The 18,396-nt window shown below is 34.4% G+C and overlaps 1 protein-coding gene across 4 annotated transcripts in view; it reads right to left on the bottom strand.

Annotated features, from left to right (window-relative positions):
- TMEM117 (transmembrane protein 117) overlaps positions 1–18,396 on the bottom strand; it is a 503,113-nt gene that overhangs the window by 171,204 nt on the left and 313,513 nt on the right. For all 4 annotated transcript variants that reach the window (XM_008073776.1, XM_008073775.1, XM_021706857.1 and 1 more), the window contains one exon: positions 10,790–10,887. In XM_008073776.1, coding sequence (XP_008071967.1) covers positions 10,790–10,887 — 98 coding nt within the window. The remainder of the gene's footprint in view (positions 1–10,789; positions 10,888–18,396) is intronic.

Here is an 18,396-nt window from a genome sequence, read left to right as displayed (position 1 = left end):
TGAATAAATCATGCAAATCTACGGCACTGAGCTCAGCTTCCCATTCCTTACAGAAGGGAAAGAGGGCAGGTGCTGAATAGAAGCCTTGTGTTGTAAGTGGTTGCTCTGCCCCAAGCTTTCAGGACACAGCTCTGGGGAGTTTGAGAGGAGGGCTGAGGAAGGTTGAAGTGAAGTGACCTTCAGGAGAACAAAGCTGTGGTAATTTTTTTAAGATTCCCAATTTACCCTGCTGCACTCACTGATTTATCACAACAAATCTCATCACCTCTAGAAAAATTTGGTTACCAAAAGAATATTCAGCAGCAAGACTGCTTTACAGAGAAATGGATTGAGGTGTCACACTTACATGGTGGTAGAGATTCAGAGACAAAAATGAAGCTCTCAGTGACTTAAAAAAAACACTACTCATTCTTGGCTCCCATTTATGCTGGACTTGATAAGGAAGAACAAGGCAGAGAAGGGTTATCAATGAATCTATAGATTTGAGGTGGATGGGGCAAAAGAATCCAATTTAAAGCATTAGTATTTTGTAGGTTCTTATGCAGATTGACAACAACTGAAAGTGTGAATTCTAAGATTGATATAAATATGTACAGATAAAAGATGGTACTGCATAGGCCAATGATTAAAATGTCATGTACCAAGGATTTTTATCAATCTAATATATGTTTGTGCATGCAGGTTTATGTACAGGTATATGTGTGTATGTTTAGGCTTGTGCATGTATGTGGATGTGTGTAAGACAATCAAGACAGAGACAGGTAAATATGAAATGGGAATGAAGTGGAAGGGTTTTTCCTTAAATAAGAAGGGGAGCTACAAGGGTTAGGCCAAGGGAGGAAGGATGTTTACCAAAAAAAGAGAGTATAGTAATAGCCCACATAGAGTTAGTAAAATATGAGAAAACAGTAGATTGACAGCCAAGATGATGGATCACATCCCAGAAATTCCTTATCTTCTAGAAGAGCAAAGCCAATTGGCAGAGTGAGGCAAACAATCATACTTTCCAGAAGCTTCTCTTGGCAGGTTTGGTATTTTTGCTTATTATTGACCGAAATTTCTGTTTTGGCATTGGTTTGCTCTAGAACCTCACAAATCAGCCTGCACAAGCTCTAGTTTGCTGAATTAGTTAAGGTGAAACTACAATCTGATAGTAGGAGACAGGACCCTAAAACTTGGAACACACTCATAGTTCATAAAGAAGTGAGAGCTTTGGATTAAAAAATGAGCAACCTATTCTCAAGAGCAAAGGGAGTGCTAATAATGGAGAAAAGTAGAATATTCTTAATAATCTTTGGTTTGAAATCATGTATAGGATAAGTAAAATTTTACTTTGAGGGTAAGGAAGAGACTCCATGAAATATGCATATAAACTGAAGGGTCTAGTTCCAAATGACAACCTAGGTAGAAGCCACCATGAGGGGAGAAGGTCTGGGTGAAGGTGACTTTAACATTTTAGAAAGGCCCAAGTTATCCACAGGAACACTGGCGTTATAATGTTGAACAAGGAGAACTTAGTGTAAAGAAATTCATGTGGAGTGGCTTGGGAACTGAGTTCTAAGAAAAGTTAAAGAAAGTTTTTTAAATTCTTGGCTTATGATTTTTTATCAGAGCGCATCCTTCAGAGTTTCAGCATCTTCCTGGATCTGCAGCCACCAAAACATGTGTTACAGAATGTAGCAAACTGCAAAGACTCATATTCCTAGGAAACCTAGTTTGTGGTGTTAACCACTACTGGCATACAAGACCTGGGCAGAGATGTAATGAGGATTGTATTTTGGAAATATCAAGCCAATATATTTAATCCTTGGTAATTTCTAGTTTCTAATATCCCAGGGCTCCTCTACCAAGAGGCCTGGCTAACTTGACCACAGAGGTATAGAAAACAGAGAATGGAACCTATGTGAGATAAATTCTTGCCTATGGAAATGCAGGAAATCTTCTTTTCCACCCAGAGGACCAGAAGTAAAAGAGAGCTAGAAGAAGGATGAGGAGGTAAGACAGTAAGGATCTTATTCCTCTATACCACCAGGGTCCACTTTCAAATGGGAGTGGTGACATGCAGAAATGATCATATAACTATGAAGGCACTGGAGTGTATCCACGGCTTCTCTGACTATAGCCCAAAGAAGGTGGCAGATCTTTCCTAAAAATTAATGACATCACAACTCTAAGGCATTTGTAGAGCGGTATAGGTAGGTACAAGAGACGAGCAAGCTCCAGATATCTCAGAGTTCTGCAGATTACCCAGGAGTTCCTTCATTCACTAAATGAATGCAAAGGTGCTAAGAGGACAGCAGAGAGCTGGAATCAGGACAAAGGGACTTTTGGGAAGGTGAATGGAATTCATGACCAGACACCCAAGGCCAGTATTTAAAAGATCAGACAGAGTTTCACTCAACCATCACTGCCCACACATACAGCTAAACCAACAGTTGAGATCAGTAAAGGTACAGAGAATTCCTCTCCTCCATCATCATAAAGTAAGACAAGAAAGTCAAGAGGATGGAGTGGCAGAGTGCGATCTGAAAAACCAAACATTTGTCCAAACAGACAGACTTAACCAAATAAAACTGAGTCCTCTGAAAGACATAATTTAAGTATACTTATAGGTACCATTAACGAGTAATTTAAATCTTGTGATAATACCCTACATCCCACATCCTAGCAACTAGGAGAATGCTCATGAAGAAGACATGATCAGTTATAGATCACAAATATATTCTCACATTTTTGTACATCTGATGTGTGTGTGTGTGTGCGTGTGTGTGTGTGTGTGTGTGTAGTGATTTATATGCTTGATATATCACTACACTACAAGGGAATAAACATCAATCTTTAAAAAAAACAATCTATAGTTAGAAATTTATTCTGAGGCTAACACATAGGACACACAAAGGATGTGGTTGCTGCAGTCTTGAGGTCTATGCAGAAGTAGGCATCAGCAAAGTCTGCTATAAACAAGTGTGGGTTAAATAATCATTTGAAAGAAAGCCCTTCAGATTTTGAGAGAAGTGAATAGATAGGCTTCTATTCTCTCTTTCGGTTCTAACTAGGATATAGTCTTTTAAAAATTGAGCCCAGGGCAACCCCTTCAGGTGCCCTCCCACTGTGGGAACTTTTCTGTCCTCTCAATAAATCCTGCTTTCTCAAAAAAAAAAAAAAAAATTGAACCCAAATAGATCCAAAATACTTATAGTAGCACAATGTTTTAGAGATATATGGGGTCTTAACATGCTATCAACATGATATCAACATGTCTTATATGCTATCAACATGTCTTATCACTGACAATTTTAAGCTTGATCACTAGGTGAGGACAATGCTTGCCAGATTTCTCCACATAAAACTACTTTGCCTTACCCTCTTTTCCTACTCTGTTCTTTGGAAGCAATTCACAATATTCAGCCCATATTCAGGAGTTAGGTGTTAAGTTTTGCCATCTTGAAAGGAAGAATATCTACATAAATTATTTAGAATTCTTCTATACAAGAGATTTGTCTCTTCTTCCCCATGTATTAATTTATTCAATCACTTTTTATATAAGTATGGGCTCATGAATATTTATTTGACAGTTTGAGTTATCTAAAACTATATAATTCATTTTGTTGATCAAATCTCTCTAGCTTTGGCTACTGGGAGTTCTTTCAGGTTGACTCTTATGTCCCTTTAACATGTGCCTATCATTTGTTTTTGAACACTTTAGTTTCTGGCATGACATGATGCTCCATGATAATCTTCTATATTCTCTGCCCCAGACCTAGAACCTAGAATCAACCAATCCTCCCAGGAGCCCTGGTTTCTTTCATTGGAAAATGACATTAGAAATCAAGATCTGAGCACTGGGCATGCTTATTGCTACTGGGGAATCACTCTATCTAAGCTCTCTCAGCATAGTGAAGAAATACATTTATTCATCCTAATCCATATATATATATATATATATAATTATTTCTGCAACTATCCATCCATCTATGTACTAAGCTAAACATAAACTCATACTGATGTCTCTGACTTTAATCCAGTACCACATTGTTAATTATAGTCTATCCCTCAACATTTGCTAATCTGTAAACTCACTCTTGACAGTGACAAATCTAGCTTCTGTCACCCACCATTCATTTAGTCATTGATCACTTCCAGCATACATGAAAAGAAAGTTCAAAATTGTTAACCGATATTTGCATGAGAAGTAACTCTACCAACTAGAATACAGTTGTGCATGTCTAGATCCCTTTGCCTTAATTCTTAAAGTTCCAAGTCAAAATATTGTTGTCTAGAGGTACCTACATCATCATCTTTTTTGTTTCTCCACCTCTCATGCTATTAAATGTCTATCCAAAGCATAGCTTCTAATGGCTGATATTGTTCCATGAAATGAGCTTACTAAAACTAATTTAACATTTCCTTAAGAAGTTACTTTGAGCTGCTTTAATCATTATTCTAAGCACTTCATGCCTATCCAAGCACATATATGACCTCAGACAAAGAAACAATCTACCTAGAATCATATAATTTTAGAATTTAAAGATATAATTTAGATATAATCTGTTTTTGCAATTAATGCTGAAATATGATCTCCCTGGCAGATGCTTTTGAACATTGAACTCATTTTTTCCAAGGAGTTGAATTATTCTTTGATTAGCTGTAATGTTTAATATCTTCTCAATTCTAGTGTCCCCTAGTAAAATGATGGGGTTTTGCTGCATTTATTATAGCCAATATTTAGGACATCAACTATAATATTTATTTTCAACCTTACAAATGTGTTCTAAATAAGTTATGTCTTTAAAAACACTGAAGACAAACGAAACAAGAAAAATAGTAATGGCTTTTCATATGTGAACTTAAGTGAAGTTTCTGCTAATGTCTTATTGGCATATTAAACTATATATTGTACATCTTTTTCTTGAATAATTCTTATGATTGAGAGAAAATGATATACAACTATGTCAGATTAAATTACACAGAATATTCCAATTGTTACTACTGACTTACAAGAGACTTACAAGAGCTGTTATGACAACAAATCTAATAATCAGCAAACTATTTTAGTTTTAGTTTTCTTGATTCTTCTAAACAAACAAGAATGTAGGGAGGCAATGTGATACAGTAAAGTGACTATTAGAACAGTAATCAGTAGCCCTGAGTATTTATTGCCAGAGAGATACTAATTCACTTTGTGATCTTGGGCAAGTCACTTACTTTTGTTTCAATTTCTTTGTCAAGAATACTAAAGTAATAAAAAATAAGTAGATAAAATCCAATGATGTATGGATTTTATGTCTTTCTGTACATAACCAAAATTCATTTGCAAGGAGAATGAATGGGCTATAGTAAATATATATATATATATATATATATATATACACACACGTATATATGTGTATATATATATAATGTTAAAAATATGATTAATCTTGTTAAATATGCTAAATGTCTTAAAATCTTGAATAAGTGAAGACATTAAGTGCAGGATTATGCAGGCTGTGACATTTGCCTGCTCTAGAACCTCAGATTTGCTGTTTATTAGCTATGCAACTTAAACAGCAGGTTTTTAACTTTAAAATACAGCTAATAATGACAATTACCATGTAGAGTGGCAGTGTGGATTAAGTAAAACAATAACTGAAAAACCCAGTACCAAGGACACAGGAAGCACTCAATAAATAATTTCTCTGGAACAGGATTATGAGGATATATCAATAGAGAGATAATGACTGATAGGTAATATTTCTGATATGACTGATAGGCTAGATACTTTTCTATATCTTCAAGCAACCATTCTGGCTTTTTTTGTTTTTGTTTTTGTTTTTCTCTCTCTTTTTCTTGCCTAATTGCTCTGGCTAAGACTTCAAGTACCACATTAAATAGAAGTATCATTCATGCTGTCTTTAGAGAAAAAGCTTTCAGTTTTTTACCATTGACTATGATGTAATCTGTGGGCTCTTCATATATGACTTTTGTCATTTTGAGGTATTTTCCTTCTGTGAGTAGTTTGTAGATTTTTTTTATCATGAAAAGATGCTGAATTTTGTCAAATGTTTTTTCTGTATCTATTGAGATAATCACATGGTTTTCATTCTTCATTTTGCTATTATATTGTGGTGTAATCACTTTGATTGTTTTGCATATGCTGAATCATCCTTGAATCTCAGAGATAAATCTCACTTGGTCATGGTGTATAATCCTTTTAATGTGATGTTGAATTTGATTTGCTAATTTTTAAAAAGAATTTTTGTATCTTTTTTTAAAATCAGGGTGTATGTTTCTTGTTCACTGTTGCATTCTCAATAGAATGCCTCACACCGTCAAAAAATACAAATATGAATAAATGAATAAATGAGGCATGGTTGTATTTTTGTCTGACTCCATAGCAAAGCTTTGTCCAGCTTGCACATAGAGACATTTGTTTCTGTCTGGTTTTTGGAACGTGAGTCACTCGTATGCCAGGCTATTATAATCAAGTTTTAGTTAACCTTTACAAGAACAAACTCAGAGACTGACTCATCTGACCTGTGACCCTACAGACTTTTGTGTGCCTATAGATTTTACTTCTAGTTTGTCAGAAAACATCCTAGGTGCAAAAATAAACATCAAAGCATTTCAACCTTCAATACAGTTAATGCATTCATCCCTTACTCTAAAGAAAGAAGGCATTCACAAAGGGAGTGCTGGCCAACAGGGGACATGAAGGAAAAAGGTATTCTGGAAACAAGAGCTGTCATTATGGAAGCAACACTGCTGAGGGGAATTCACACAGGATCTGGGTGATAGTAGTAGTCTAATACCAGAAAGAGATTGCTGATTGATGGGGTCTGTCATAGGCCTCAACGAGTTTCAGATGAACCCTCCCTTGCACTCTCTGCCTTCCTTAGTCTTGATCCATGGATCATGAAACAAAGTGATTCACTTTCATTTAATAATGGTAAGTGAGTTGCTCTGTAGAGAATATCAGAGTATTAGTTACAAATATTGTTACCAAAACTCTTCTGCCTGACATTTTCTCTGACTCTTGTCTTTTAAAAATTATGTTATTACATTTTTATCATCACATAACTCTCCCATACCATATTTAATGTACATTGCATATTAAGAGAATAATCATTAATTGATTAACTCTTGTTTGGTCAAAGGTAAACAACTAAGTTCCTTTTTGTTAGACTTTAATAACTATGACATTCAAAGCAGGAAAATCAGCAACAGCTACATTTGCTTCCCAGTTAAGATTTAAGATAATTATGATCAAGAGGTGCCCCAGCCAAACTATTATGCTGCTAAAGAAAGTACTTTTAAAAAAAAAAATTTTATTTTACAGATGTGGGGTATAATTCAGGATTAGGTATACAAGTGGTCATTGTACAGATAAAGTTTGGGCCTCTCTTTGGTCCCCATTTTGCCTGTTTGAGATCAGGTACCTTTATTGGAGAAAATACTTTGAAAAATATATGACACCAATCAGAGACTGACTCATCTGACCTGTGACCCCTGCCTATAGATTTTATCTCTAGTTTGTCAGAAAACTTCCTAGGTACAAAAATAAACATCAACGCATTTCAACCTTCAATACAGTTAATGCATTCATTCCTTTACTCTAAAGAAAGAATACATTCACAAAGAAGAGTGCCAGCCAGTAGGACAAATGAAGGTAAAAGATATTCTGGAAACGCATCCATTAAAGGAATATAAAATATAATCCTATTACTAGAATGGAACAGAAGTACATAGCTGTACACAGATGCACATAGGAACACACTATGAACATTTTGCTTTCCAACTTCTGGAGTAATCACAGACCACAATTTTTACCAACTGCTTCACCAGTGGAATACTCGTGTTACCATGTTTCCTATCTCCAGCATCAATTTCCTTGCCATTTGCTGCCCTAGTCCTTAAGACACAAATGTCAGCTTTTTGTTATGGCAGCACTCCATTTCTAGGGATCACTTTCTGTATACCTCAGAATGGGCTTGTTTGTGCTGCAGTATCAAGCAGTTCTTAAATCTCAATGGCTTAACACTGCAAAGGATTGTTTCTCATTCACACTACCAGTCTGCTGTGTTATGAAGAATGTTTGGGACCTCAATGACAAGGACTCCAGTTAGACACAAGCTTCCACAATTGCTACTGAGACAAGAGCTCCTTTCAGAGCTTCTCATTGAATATTAAATGTTTCCTCTTAGAAGTGGCACATACCACTTTTATTCACATTTTCCTTGGTTGAAGCAAGTCATGTGATCAGTGAGAGCAGAAAAGTGGAGTCCTCTCATGTGTCTGGAAGGTGAACTGGAGTATTTGAGGAGCCCTGATAAGAATACGATCTCCCGTCGAGGCTGCAGTGGCCGGGAGCGGCCACTGCACTCCAGTCTGGGTGACAGAGTGAGACTCCAACTCAAAAAAAAAAAAAAGAATACGATCTCCCAATCTCTTCTTCTGCCAATTCCTCTACTAATCACAGAAGCCTGTCTCCTCTTTTTTTTTTTTTTAAGCTGAGCCTTTGGGAAACATGCTAAGATGTTTTCCATCAAACGCATACAAATTGTATCTCTAGAGAGTAAACAAAACAGGGGGATAGGAGCTAACATAAATATCATATGACTTGTTCCTTATGTATCTGTTCTACTTCAGACACAAATTAGTGAAAATGGTTGTCAGTAGTCCCTCTGAAAAATGTAAGAGCATAAGACATTCACACAGGATTTAGATTTTTAGATCTTTACGCTTAATTATCAAAAGGACTAGAAAAAGGGTTCTCAAAGAGATCTATAAATACTCCTTTCTTTCCCATTTCAAATTCAGCCACAATTTTAGTCTCCTCTGAAATACGAAGCCCAGGTGTTATAGTAACCTCATCTTTGCACAATTACAGAAAGAAATAGGAACCATTTTCTTCAATGTAGAGACACCTATCACTAAGAGTCAAGGAAGAACTCAGCCACACAGTAGCAAACGATAAAATTTCTGACAGGTGTTTGTGAGTTAAAGTAGCTTCAAGTAGGTAAAAGGTACGTTTATAAGAACAAAATTGCACGTTGTACTGTTCAAACTGCTGCACGTAATCATACTGCAGCAGGGTATGTTTTGTTCCAGGCTCTAGGCTAAAGATTTTACAATCTATGTATTTACTTTTTTATTTACGACCACCTTATAAAGTAGGTACTATTGATACAGGTAAAGGTCTCTGACTCCAGAGCCCTAGTTCTTTATCATTACACTAGACTGCTTCTGGGAGAACAAAGGATACATCAGTGTGCAAATTTACAAATAATTATCTTTAATTATTCTTTAGGCTATAGTACTGAAGAAAACCATAACATTCTGGGGGAATTTCTTGCCCTACAGAATTCTCTACAGGAGTTTTAAGAAGCACAATTGGAGAGGAGATAGATTCTAATATCAAAAGTGTTTATGAACTATCTCTCTTAAAACAATATCAATGTAATATGTAATATGTTTATTCACTTTGTATTAGTATAGCTCCAGAGGCATTAATGATGACTGTTTTCTATCAGCTATTGAGGTTTTATATATATTTAAAGGAGAATCATGCATATAGTAATTTGAAGGCCCCTATGATTGCTGTCAGTAGCTACTCTTAATCACAACTGTTTCAGAGAAGAGGAATTTCTTGCTAGATTTTTCCTGAAATATCTTAGTATATTTTTCTTAGCATACAATACATAGATCTCAGGATATAATTTATTTTCTTTCCCTAGTGACTAAAGAACTTTCTCCTTTTCACTTAAAGGGAGCACTCTGGCTCCTCTTTGGCACATTCGAATTACCAGCATCACAACTCTCGCACTTCGGGGTTATTTGAAAGTAAAATAAGGGTTACTTGAACAGAAACACTGTGATGCCTCAACAGTCGATCTGATAACCAAGACAGCTACTAAGCGTCCAAGGAGCAAGGAGGACAGACAGCATGGAAACATTGGACAAGGGATGATTCAAGTCTGGAAGGACACGAGATTTCATCATGCTACTCAGAATAGTATACAATTTAAAACTCATGAATTGTTAATTTCTAGAATATTCCATTTGATATTTTTGGACTGTGATTGATGACACACAGGGTTACTGGAACGACAGAAAGCAAAACCATGGATAAAGGGGGACTACTGTACAACATTTCTGAGTGTCAGTGTGCACAACTTTTCACATGTTATGTCAAATCACTGTACTTGAGCACTGCTCCACAGTCAGATGAAAGTGCCTTTCCTGCTGTCTCCCCATTCTTATCTTTTCTGTTTAAACTAGCTCAGGTACACATAAATAATGGTGACTCCACCAAAAACAAAGTTCTATAAGGCATGGATTGTTTTTTAGCAGCAATAATTGGAGAGCTAAAGAAAACTACATAAAGAAGAAATGCCAATAAGTCAGATGTGATTTTTAAAGAGCTTCCTTTTCCGTATTACTTCTTCTCAGCAAAATCATATCCTGTCACATATACTAGGCAATTTAGTAGTTACAAGGGACAGTTTTATATATCAGATTTTACTGATAAAAATTACAACTTGTTTTTGCTGAGTCAAAAACCTACTTACCTTTGATCAAATTGTGTGTCACTATATAAGCAAAATTCTTCTTTTATGAGTGTGAATATGCAACAATATGTAAGAAATTAATTCATAAAATAATTATGAGAATGGTTTTAATGGAAGATACCAGCCACTAAAAATGCCTGTCCAGATAGACTTTTATATATCTAAGGAAAATTACATCCAGCTCAAGCCCTTTAGTGAATGAGGCAAGGCAGAAATAAATAAATACAATCATTTCCTACCAGAATAAAATGATCCTAACATTTCCTCTTTTCCAAAAAGCTCTTGCGGATTTTCCCCAATCAGGATAGGGTTTGTCCTGAAGCATCATATCAGTGACCTGAAGGAATAAAAGGAACTTACTTAGTACTTTCAAAAATCTTAAATTCAGATTTAAGTATAAGCCTATAATTTATAGTCTATTGAGAATAGACTATGTACACGTTGTAACATAACATATGCAGAGATGAAAATTAAAAGAATATTCTTCATTTGATTAAAAACTTTTATAGCTTACTTAACTTTACATACTGAATGAGCACATTTAAAGTCATTTAACATGTCAGATATTGAGACCATTGTTTAAATATTAATTAAAATTACCTCATATAAAAGGCGCTTTTAAATATGAACATCTCCATAGAAACAAAATATATATAATACATAAAATATATATGTATTATATATATAATACATAAAATATATATATTTTTAAAATTTGTCTAAATCAGAAACTCCTAAAGCCTTCCTGATGTGTCTCGATTTTAGACTATATCACCAATAAATTACATATTAGATTATTATCTTCTCTTTTTTGCCTTCTTTTTTTCCTTTAACTACATTGTGATAAAGTACTTGTACCCAGTTTTGACATATTCATTATAATTAGCTAGCATTAGAATTGTGGGAATCCACAATTCTATACCTATAAAATTCTATATTTCTATAAAAAAATATTTTTTTCTCACACGAACAGATTCTGCCCATTTTCTGAAGCCTAAGTAAGATCGTGTTATCATTGCGATGTCTTCACTGTTCTCTCTGACTTGTGAAGAACTTGTAGTACTCCTTGACCCATCCTTCTTACGTCACATAGCATTTTTCCACCTTATATTTTACTTAATTATGTATACTTGTTTTCTCTCTCCACTCAGTTTAAAAATCCTTAAAGGTGAAGATTTTTGTATCCCTTCTAATGTCTAAGAATCTTTTATATATTACACCAAAACATTTGCTCAAAGAAAAAAATGACAAAGTGAACTAGGATATAAATGCTTGTTTTTAAAGATCCATTAACAAAGTAAATTGCTCATTAGCCACACCACATATTCATGGTTTCAGCAAATTTTCAAAGTATCATAAATACGTAAATTATTGCAAAGGTATTTTAAAAATCTTATGAGGGTGGAAAATGAATTTCCTTCTTTACACACACACACACACACACACACACACACACACACACACACTCCTTTTTTTCCAGAAAAATCTACCTTCCCTTCAAAAGAAGAGAACACGATTCCATTAATTATTATTCTAATTAATAATATTTAAGTCCAAACAGATAAGATACATTCAAAATTAAGAAAATAAATATGAAATGAGATTTACTGCACTGAATTTTCATTGTCCATTAAAATATATTTTTCTCTTGCCCTTAAAGTTTTAACATTGCATTTAAGTGTAACATTCAATAATGGCCCTGGAATGGGTGAGATTTAATCATTTACGATGAAAGATATGATCCAGTGGGGAGTCCTTCTGGATCTGTGACCTTTTCAATGGTATTGGACTTTCAGTGGAAGGCACATAAATTCTCAAGCAAGAGTGTCTAAGAAACCTTCTCTGGAAACATTCATTGGCATACCAATGCTTCACATGCTCACTTAGGTGATGTAATCAGAAGAGTGGATGAGGAGCTCAGACTCCAAGATCTGATCTTAATTCTTCTTTTTCTGTCTCTCTGTCATTTCTAGGAGTAGAGTTCCCAAAATTCTCTTGGTTGATGAGAACCACGGTTAGCCCACCTCCCTTTATTGAGTAATACTAAGATTTATATCAGTCCTGTGTAAATCAGGGTCTATAATAACTTTATGTAGTAAAAAGATTCAGCAATCATAAGTGGTTTTAATATAAATTCTCAGTTCATTTCTTTAAATTGTCCATCACTTTGTAAATGTGAATGCAACTAATACTAAAAATTCAAAAAGGAAAAAACACTTGTTTACTTATTTTTAAAAGGAAATTAGTTCATTGATGATTTTCTTATATATTTTTTTCCCTGATCCTTTAAAATTACAGGGTCTTATTTTCTCACTTAAACTAATACCCATGGATTGTATTTTCCATCAAAAATGATTCGTGATACTTATCAAATTGAGCAAAGGGAAGACAATAGAATAAAAATTAACCATGAATCAAGTGAATTACATTGTTGCTTTAAAAATGAATAAAGGTGACAATAGAAAAATTTAAATCCCATATATTCTTGGATATAAAAGAGTTTTATATCATCACTTCCCTTGAGAAAAGAATTACTATTTTTCCAAATACAATTTCAGCTATTGTTTCTCTTAACCTTCTTGAATAACAGTCCCAGTGTCAAATATTTTAACAAAACCTCAAGGTTATGTAAATAAACACTTAAATAAAGATTTCATGTTTCACCAGAGTTTTTAAAGATTTAACTATTTTTCTTCAGTAATATTTATCCTGTTCCAGAAGGAGTCTGTGTGGTAATAAATATTTTTAAAGAACAGAATGTTACTGGGTGGATTTTATTCAATTTTCAATGTTTTCTGCAGGGCACTTCCTGGGAAATACTTATCATCTTTTCTAGAAGGAGACAATCTACTGCTGTATGACCAATTATTTCAGCAGCATATTTTGAACAAATGACATTCAAGGATAAAGCACTTTCTCATAAAAATGGCAAGATGAGGCAAAAAAACGTTCTTTCTGATGCTAGGCAGCTGATCTTTGTCACCTCTAGCTCCAACTCTTTATTTTAAATCATAGCATCAGATCAATGTCAAGTCACTTGCAGCTAAATTGGCAGAAGCAGAGATAGTCATTAAAGGGATGTATTCAATAAAGAAAAATCCAATTACCTTCTGCATTAGAGAAATCAAATTCATTTGTGGTGTTGGTCAAGGACAGTCTTTTGGGGAAAAGATGCAGGAAAGGGAAACTAAAGACAATGCAACAAGATTGCTGTGTAGGATAAATACAAAAAACCTGTTGCTGTTTCTCCCACAGGAAGATATTAGAATTTGAAATTGCAGGTATTTCTCTCTAGGCTGGGGGAAATGTGTTTAACTCTTTAAGTCTCACAATCCTTCCTTTTCCTTTCCTCTTGACTAGGTCTCTGCACAGAACTCAGACCTCACTGTGGCACTTATCATGTCATGCCTTGTCAGACAGTCTTTCTCAGTAAAATATAAGCTATTTTAGGACACGGATATTGGGCAATCTGAGCAAAAACATTCATTTTGAGGTGTTAAAGTCAGTAAATGATTGTAAAAACAATTTATCTCTAAGGAATCTGAGTGAAATCTTTGCTCCTCTATGAGGTGATTGTATATGATGCAGGGCAACAATGACAACATGAAAACAGCAGTAATGACAGCTGCACTTTGCATGTGCTATAGAGTATCATGGATTACAAAGCTCTTACATGCATCTTTCTTATTAGTTGTCACAGTAACTTTATAAAATAAGTTTTTTTTTGTTTTTTTTTTGTTTTTTTTTTTACTTCTCACCAATGGAGTAGAAGTCAGTGAAGTTAAATAACAAAGTAAGGTCACACACCTAATGTGCTATTACGTGCACCAGCTCTGGAGTTAGCCTGTCTGGATTCTAATCCTAGCCTTGCCTCTAGCTAGTTTCTAATTTAGGGCAAGGTAGTTAACCTCATTGTGCATCAGTTTCTTATTAAACATCTATGAGCACACAACATATATTAGCAGGTAATATATAATTATTGATGTGTTATTGTTCATATCTGGGACTTCAATCATTTAGCTTCATCAGTAATGCAGATGGATTTACAGTCAAAGGGCTTGACAATGAATCTATTTTCTGTAAAAACAAGACTGTTATAAACTAAACCACTAGAAAATAATACATACATAATATAATGTTAAAATATGAACAGTCTGTAATTGCTGCTAAAAATTGAAGAGAAGGAGAGGCACTGAAGTCTGTAATAATCTAAGGAGGCCTCATAGAAAATTTGTGTAACATAGCTGATCATTAAATTATATCGTGCATCATTCTCTGATTTTGCCAATCTTATCTTAGCCTGATTATAAACTATTCACATGCAGGTACTACATATACAATATTTACAGTCATATTTGATATGTTTATGCTGAGAATGTTATATTAATGTAAAATATTGATTGATTTGAGAGATAAAAATATAACAATAATTATAGTCAGGTAGTGCCACTCTTGAGGTAGCCTCTATTTAGTGATGATTTAAGAGAAACAAGTGCTATTCTACCAATAAACAAGCATATACATTAAAAATATTAATGAAAATGCATATAAACTTTTATTTAAGTGATAGCACACTATTTTGCTGCTTTCTCCTTAACAATATATCTTGACATCATCCTATGTCAGCACATATAAAGCTATTCAGATGGTTTACTATTTTTTTGTCTTCCATCAAAACCTTTTATGTGCATTCTTCTGAAATACAAAAGGTTTCTATTTTGTTTCAATTATCACCTTCATAATTAAACTTCATTTAAGGTATGTATTTATTATTTCCCTAGATTTTATTTACTCCTTGCTATGATCATTGACAAGATTTTTTATTACTACTTTCTTTCTCTCGACCTTCTTCCCCACCACCAATCTGCTTTATTATATTCTTTTTCCTTTTTTTTCTATTTATATTGGTTTAGTATCCTACTTTTTTAACTTTTAATTTTTTAATTTTAAAGATGTGGGGTACAATTCAAGGTTAGGTATACAAATGTTCATTATGCAAGTACCCTTGTTGATGAGGTGTGCCCCCCATTGTATTATTTTTCCAATTAAAGTTTTTGACTCTCTGAATATCTCATATTCCAATTTTATCCTCTTTAAATGATATTTTTCCTTCATCTACATTTACCAGTTGACCCAGTCTTCCCATTCTTGGGTATATACCCAAAGGAGCATAAATAATTCTTCCCCAAAAGACAACTGCACTTGTATGTTTATTGTAACCCAATTCAAAATAGGAAAAATATGGAACCAAGCTAGGTGCCCATCAACAGTAAACTGGATAAAGAGAATCTGGTACATATACTATGAAATGCATAGTCATAAAAAAAGAATGAAATAATGTCATTTGCAGCAACATGGATGCAGCTGGAGGCCATTATTCTAAGCAAATTAACATAGAGACATGGAATCAAATACTACACGCTCTCACTTAAAAGTGGGAGCTAAACATTAGGTAGATACGGGCATAAGGATTGGAAGAACAAACACTGGAGACTCCTAAAATGGGGAAGGAGGAAGTGGGACAAAGGTGGAAAAACTACCTATTCGGTATCATGTTCAATATTTGGGTGACAGCCTTAATAGAAGCCCAAACCTCATCATCACTCAATATACTCATGTAACAAATCTGTACATGTACCTCTTGAATCTAAAATTTAAAAATAAATAAAGAAAATGAAAAATGAAAAAAAATGTTTTAAATGAGAAAATATAAATGTTATACTTTCTTACATCATATATATTTTTATGTTCTTAGGATTTCAGAAAATTTCTACTTTTCACTTTATAATCAGAAACCATGCATTTCTTTTAAACTTGGTCTTACAATTAAATCAGTATAAGAACAATGTAGCCTATAGTCAAGTTGTTTATTTTCTTGGTACTTGGTCAATAAATTAGGCTGAGTATAAAATTATTGGGTCATTTTTTTCCCTTAGGAATTAAAGGCATTGGTTTACTGTCTTAACACTGTTAATGCCAAGAAAAAGTGAGAAAACTAAACCTGGATTTTTTTTCCCATCTTTACAGGTGAACTGGTTTTGTAAATTATTCTTTTTGCATTTTTTTATTTTTTTGAGTTGGAGTCTCACTCTGTTGCCCAGACTGGAGTGCAGTGGCTGCTCCCAGCCACCGCAGCCTCGATCTGCTGGGCTCCGGCGATCCTTCCACCTCAGCCATTCGGGTAGCCGGAATTACTGGCATGCCCTACCACCCCGGCTGATTTTTTGATTTATTGTAGAGATGAGGTCTCGCTGCCCAGGCGGGTCTCGAACCAGCGGGCTCAGGCAATCCACTCACCTCAGCCTCCCAAAGACGCGGGATTACAGGCTGAGCCACCTAGCCCGGCTGCATTTTTAATATAATAATTTTGCCAAGATTATCGATTGCTGTTTGTCATTTTTCTGGGAATGATTTGTGCTTCCAATCCAAGAGCTCAAGTTTTTCTTTATTCTATTCAGTCTTTTTGGAATCTTATTCTAAACTATTACTTTTCTTTTCCATTATTTTAGTCTATTCCTTAGGGAAAAGGGCTATATAAATTATGGTTTTCTCTGTTTTTGTTACATCTAAACTTCTTTTTAACTTTTGCTTTTGCTTACTCAGGACCCACACTGAGGATTTGGAGGTATGTCAACTAATGTTTATGGAGATTCCAATTTGACCTTTATCTTTCTGATTTTCTCTTTTCCATATTTTTTTCCTGAGTCTACCATCTCTGGTTTCATCTTCTATTGTCTCACACCATCATCTCTGAATTGTTGAATCATTGCTTTGAAACCTTATTTTATAAAGACAATTACTTCATTTAAAAAAATAATTCACTATAGTATTTTTGGCCAACATTTTCCTCTGATCTGCAGTAACATTTTTTTGGTGGAGGGTTCTTCAACTTCTACTGGATTTTCTTGTTATTGTCTTCCTCTTTTATCCTTAGAAATAATAGCAACTCATGCTGGCTCCTTTGAAATTGATTACTATCTGAGTGATAAGAGCTTTTCCTGGACTTGGTTTTTGCAAGAGGGTCATGTTGAGGAGTGACAGGATCCATTCTCAGACAGCACACATTATCCCCATTGTTCTGGGCCTTTTACAATGTGTCACCTACCTTGGAGACCTGTCCTTAATCAACTTTGCCTTTGATCAGTAACCAGCATGTCTCCTTTTAGCATTGTCTTGAAACATAGTTGACTATCACTGCATTTGCAACACTCCATTACAGACTGTGCTTCAGAGTTAGATACATAACTTGATCTTACTTAATTTAAAGTTAGTGTTTGATTCTTGTTCTCTGTGTTCTTTTGGTTGTTTGTCAAAACCCCTATTTTAAGGCAAACATTGGATATTGCTATTTAAAGTGACCACTAAGAGGCGTATTTACAATGACACTCTTTTTTTTGGCAATTTTGAGGCTACACCAACAAAAATAATTAGAACATCTGTAATAGATTTGTTTCCTTTTTTAAAAAAAACAGTATTCATCAGATGACCTAAATGACATTAAAAATCATCTTCAATTGACAATGTGTTTGATTAATGCCTCCCCCAAATACAATAATGCTCTAGATAAAATAATGAAGGGTAATATGAGATTTTGCAGACATTTGAACATAAGACAGCTTCAACTTGAGAGGTGATTTTAAAGGAAGGCTTTGTACCAACATATTTGGTAACCTAAATATTTAGTTAGTTTATCTGGCTACCTATATTTATGGCATGAATTAAAACATGAAAAGTATTTAGAAAATGGAATGCCATGTGTCCTGTAATAGCATTTAGTAGGTAAAGTTTTCATTTATCCTCTTAAAGATAGTAGTAAGCCCGTTCCAATTTGGTAATATCTCCCATC

The sequence above is a fragment of the Carlito syrichta genome, unplaced genomic scaffold, assembly GCF_000164805.1.
Source record: "Carlito syrichta isolate Samal-C Ts95f unplaced genomic scaffold, Tarsius_syrichta-2.0.1 Scaffold316102, whole genome shotgun sequence".
Taxonomy (NCBI): domain Eukaryota; kingdom Metazoa; phylum Chordata; class Mammalia; order Primates; family Tarsiidae; genus Carlito; species Carlito syrichta.
The sequence above is the reverse complement of the archived record's forward strand: the minus strand, read 5'-3'. Positions and strand labels throughout refer to the sequence as shown.